At 55.8% G+C, this 5,088-nt stretch overlaps 1 protein-coding gene across 1 annotated transcript; it reads right to left on the bottom strand.

Annotated features, from left to right (window-relative positions):
• Window positions 1-3,058: 3,058 nt before the first annotated feature.
• LOC124706696 lies at window positions 3,059-4,259 on the bottom strand. The gene is made up of 2 exons (XM_047238367.1): window positions 3,993-4,259; window positions 3,059-3,433 (listed from the first exon to the last, which is right to left on the bottom strand). Exons 1-2 carry the CDS (start codon window positions 4,257-4,259, stop codon window positions 3,059-3,061), a joined length of 642 nt encoding a protein of 213 aa, XP_047094323.1.
• Window positions 4,260-5,088: the final 829 nt, after the last annotated feature.

Below are 5,088 nucleotides of genomic sequence, written 5' to 3'. Positions count from 1 at the left end.
GGACGAGGCGCAAGACGAGCTGAAGAAATTTCAGGCCGCGACGGAGCCGGAATCCGGCCGGCGGCTCAAAGCCCTGCGCACGGATCGCGGTGGGGAGTTCAACTCCGCGAGCCTCGGCGAGTACTACGCGAGCCGGGGGTGCAGCGCCAAACCACGGCACCCTACTCGCCACAGCGGAACGGGGTCGTCGAGCGACGGAACCGGACCATCCTCGGGATGGCACGGAGCCCGATGAAGGCGAAAGGCGTGCTCGCTCGATTCGGGGAGAAGCCGTCACCACGGCCGTGTATCTCCTGAACCGATCGACGACCAAGAGCGTGGTGAAAATGACCCCGCACGAGGCCTGGTCCGGCAAGCGCCCGAGCGTCAGTCACCTGCGCACATTCGGGTGCATTGCCCATGTCAAAGTGACACGCCCGGACGTGAAGAAGCTGGATGATAGGAGCATTCCGATGGTGCTCCTGGGCTACGAGCCAGGGTCCGCGGCGTATCGCGTGTACCATCCTCCCACCGGGCGCATCCACGTCTCCAGGGACGTCGTCTTCGACGAAGGAGCGGCATGGGACTGGAGCACCGACGGCGCGCCAGGCGAGGAGCCCCTTGCCTACGAGTACTTCACGGTGGAGCAAGGGTTCTGGCCAAGCACCACCAGCTCCAACAAGGACGATGCGACGGCGTCAACGTCAAGCCCCACGCCAGCGGACTCACCATACGCGACGGTGACCACGCCTGCGCCAACAACGCCAAGTTCACGCGTACAGGTGGAGTACGTCACTCCACCAACAGGCGCCTCACTTCCGTCTCCTGGAGAGGAGGCGCCGCGCCGATACCGGCTCCTGGAGGATCTCCTGGACACCACGGTGGAGGTGCAGGCGTGCCACGACGACCTCTGTCTCTTCTCCGGAGAGGAACCTGGCTCCTTCACTGAAGCTGAAGGGGAACGAGGGTGGTGCAGGGCGATGGACGAAGAGATGAAGAGCATCATCGACAACAAAACCTGGGAGCTGTGCCATCTCCCACCTGGGCACCGCGCGATCGGGCTCAAATGGGTCTACAAATTGAAGAAAGACGCACAGGGCGCAGTGGTGAAGCGCAAGGCAAGGCTGGTGGCGAAGGGCTATGTCCAGCGGCAGGGCGTGGACTTTGACGACGTGTTCGCCCCAGTCGCACGGATGGACTCGGTGCGCCTTCTTCTCGCTCTAGCTGCTCACCATGATTGGCAGGTCCACCATATGGACGTGAAATCCGCGTTCCTCAACGGAGACCTGCGCGAGGAGGTGTACGTGCAGCAGCCGCCGGGATACGTCAAGGAAGGCGAGGAGAACAAGGTCTTCCGTCTTCGCAAAGCCCTCTACGGACTACGCCAAGCACCCAGGGCTTGGAACGCCAAGCTCGACGAGAGCCTGACCTCGCTTGGCTTCGCTAGATGCCCATCGGAGCATGCTGTTTATCGCCGCGGCGCCGGTGACAAATTGCTGCTCGTGGGTGTGTACGTGGACGACCTCATCATCACCGGCACGGACTTGAAGGAGATTGCCCACTTCAATCTGCAGATGACGAAGCTTTTCAGCATGAGCGACCTTGGGAAGCTGAGCTTCTACCTCGGCATTGAGGTCTCACAGGGGCGCGATCGGACCACGCTCCGTCGGACGAGCATACGCAAGGAAGCTGCTGGAGCGCATGGGCTTGGATGACTGCAACTCTTGCAGTACCCCAATGGAGGCACGACTCAAGCTGAGCAAGCAAGGTGGAGGAGATGCTGTCGACAAGACCCTGTACCGGAGCGTGATCGGCGGACTACGGTACCTGACGCACACAAGGCCGGACATTGCCTTTGCTGTTGGGTACCTGAGCAGGTTCATGGAGAATCCGTCTTCAGACCATTACGCCGCCGTGAAGCATCTGCTGAGGTACATCGCAGGGACTTTGGAGCATGGCTGCGCACTCACGCGCGGCAACGGAGCTCTGGAGCTGATCGGGTTCAGCGACTCGGATCACGCCGGAGACATTGACGATCGGAAGAGCACCACCGGGGTCATCTTCTTCCTCGGGACGAGTCCGGTGAGCTGGCTGTCACAGAAACAACGGGTGGTGGCGCTCTCCTCATGTGAAGCGGAGTACATGGCGTCCACTCGCTGCTGCTTGCCGGGGCGTCCGGCTTGCACGACTTCTCGGCGAGATGCTGAACGAGAAGCCTGTGATGCCCAAGCTGTTCGTCGACAACAAGTCGGCGATCTCACTGGCAAAGAACCCTGTGTTCCACGATCGGAGCAAACACATTGATATCAGGTATCATTTCATTCGAGAATGTGTGGAACAGGGACGCATCGACATCAACTACATCAGGACCAACGATCAGCTTGCTGATGTTCTGACAAAGGCACTTGGGCGTCTCATGTTCCAGGAGCTGAGAAGGAGGATCGGTATGACTGAATTAACCTGCCAACGTCAAGATTAAGGGGGTGAATTGTTAGCTGTTTTAATCTAGACGTTGGATACAGTTAGCTGTTTAGCGGTAGTTTCAGTTAAATTCAGTTTCGTCAGTCAATAGGCTGCAGATAAACCACGATCTCGCGTGTGTTAGAGCGGGTCGTGCGCAAACTTAGTGGCCGCTTTGATCTGAGCTCGTGGGATGGCACGAGCAGATAGTTCGGATCATGGCGGAAAGGTAGGATCTCTACCAGCCACCTCTTTCCCGTTTTCGAATAAAAGGAAGAAAAAGAAGGACAGAAAAGTTGCGACGTTTTCAGCAACGCAAAACCCCTGTGTCTCCCTGGTCTCTGTGTTCTTCGTGAGAGAGAGAGATCAAAGTTCCTGGCCACCGCTAACACCCTATTGCCTCAGTTTCATTCAATGACGAGGAAACAGTGAGTTATCTCTTGCTAGTACCGCATCATATACCACCATTACTATTAATTAATTATACTTAATACAGCTATAGATTTACTTGCCCTCCTCGCGGAGGCCCTTTGATTAACATAGTAGATCGATTCGTTGGCCGGCCCATACTAACCCATGGTCTAGCTACTAGGGTTTACTTTCTAAGATCATCTGCTTCCTAGTGGAGAAGGCTCAGGGTCTGCAGTGGCTTCACGGTGGCGTCGAGCCTGCGATTAGCCACCTGTGGCGCAGCCGGTGCCAACGACTGCACGAACTTGCAGTTGGGGCAGGAAGGGGAGGACTTGCAGAGCATGACTAGGAGATGGCAGTTGGCGCATGGCACGGCGATCATGTTTTCTCCGGAGCTGACCACGGTGCCTCTCTTTGTTCCAGCTTGTGAGAGGGTGGCAGCAGCGGCGCCGGTGTTGCCGTCCAAAACGACGACGTTCATCGGTGTGGTGGACATGTTGAGCTCCAGGTTCACGCCCTGCTCCTTGGGTCTGTTCCAGCTCCTCTTCAACGTCTTCTTGTTCAGGTAATACATCCTTCCAGACTGCAAAAGCATAATATTAACACATTAAATTAATAGACCATAGCGCATCAAATAATGAGGCAATCATGACAGCATCAAAGTTTTTTTTTCTGAATGACAGCAGGCCGGAGATGACCTGCTGTTTCATTCCATTAGTGGAATTTTTTACAAATGTTTAGGAGAGCTGCTGGTAGAGCATCGAAGTTAGATATCTATACTTGAATCTTCTAGATAACGTGGTACTACAAGATGCCTCTTGGGCGTCAGAAATACAGTAGGGAAACTATCAAAAGTACAGCTTCCTGCATGCACGTTTTACCGCATGCATTTTGTGCGGTTTCACACACCTCTCACCTCTCACCTTTCAGTGGCGGGGCATATGCACTTGTAAGAAAAGGTGCAGCACGCCATAAATAGCTTTGTTGCAACTAGCTTTACCGACAATTTGTCACAGACATAGTGGTAAAGTGTTCTGTTTTAGTTGAGAAGCAAGAGAAACAAGTTTTAGGCAATGGCCCCTCTAGTAGCGAGGGAAGTATCACTCAGAACAACTAGCTAGTGGAGATAGAAATGAACTCACTTGGAGGTCAAGGCACTGGTCCCAGTCCAGGGGCAGTGGATCACTGAGATGGAGCTCCAGGTGCGACACGGGCTCCTCCCAGGTGTAGTGCTTCCTCTTCTTCCGGGAGCTGCCGTCCGACTCGGACGACGAGCTCTTGGTGCTCTTCTCGGAGGCAAAGCCCAGCGCCGGCCACGTTGGACCGAGCGATAGCTCCGGCTGCATCTCCATCTTCTTGGCACTCACTTCCTCATGAAACTTGTCCACTCTCAAGAATTCAGTGGTCATCTTGGCTGATGATACCAGCACTCCTATATATATGTGGACTGTAGGGTGCGAGCCTGTGTAGTTGATGGGAGGAGGTGTAGGAGAATTGAGTGAGTCTCTTCTACGCTGGGCTTTCCATTGATGGGGTCATGCAGGGGAGGGCGTGGACACTAATGAAGGGCTCTTAATTGGCTTTCATCTAACCCCATTAAGGACAGGGCAGGCCGGTCATTAAAAGGGTGACAAGTAGAGTGGCTTTAAATGACTCAAATCTCTCCACCTCCTCCCCCATTTAAGTCGGCCTTGCTCTACATGCTCGGACTGTACACGTCATAATGCCTCACACATCCCAGGAGAGAGCAGCCACAAAATCTACAAGGCCCCTGCCATTGCTTGCTTGCCACTACATGGCTTCACTGGAGTTAAGGGGAGGGTGGAGGCTTGCAGATGAATGGAGGAATTTAAAGATGATACATGTATGGTGTTTTGACACATGAGAGCATAAGGGCATCTCCAACCGGGCGACCCAAACGGACGCGCTGGGCCGTCCGTTTTGGGCCGTTTGCGTGGCCGCCCGGACCGCGTCCGCGTGTCCGTTTGGGTCGCACGCGGCGCCCAACGCGGCGACCCAAAGAGACGCCACGTGGTTCGTCTTCGTTGCGAGGCGCTGCGCCATGGCAGGCCTCGACAGGACAGCCATGGTGGGCGGTGGAACGCGCGGGAAAGATCCCGCGCGCACCAAGGTTCCCGCGCGCGAAATCGCCATTGGCGCGCGCTCGCGCCCAAGTTTCCCGCCAAACCGCCGGCTATAAAAGACGGCGGCGGTCTCACACAGACCGCATCACCGTTC

Source organism: Lolium rigidum, chromosome 4 (assembly GCF_022539505.1).
Source record: "Lolium rigidum isolate FL_2022 chromosome 4, APGP_CSIRO_Lrig_0.1, whole genome shotgun sequence".
Lineage (NCBI taxonomy): Eukaryota > Viridiplantae > Streptophyta > Magnoliopsida > Poales > Poaceae > Lolium > Lolium rigidum.
The sequence above is the reverse complement of the archived record's forward strand: the minus strand, read 5'-3'. Positions and strand labels throughout refer to the sequence as shown.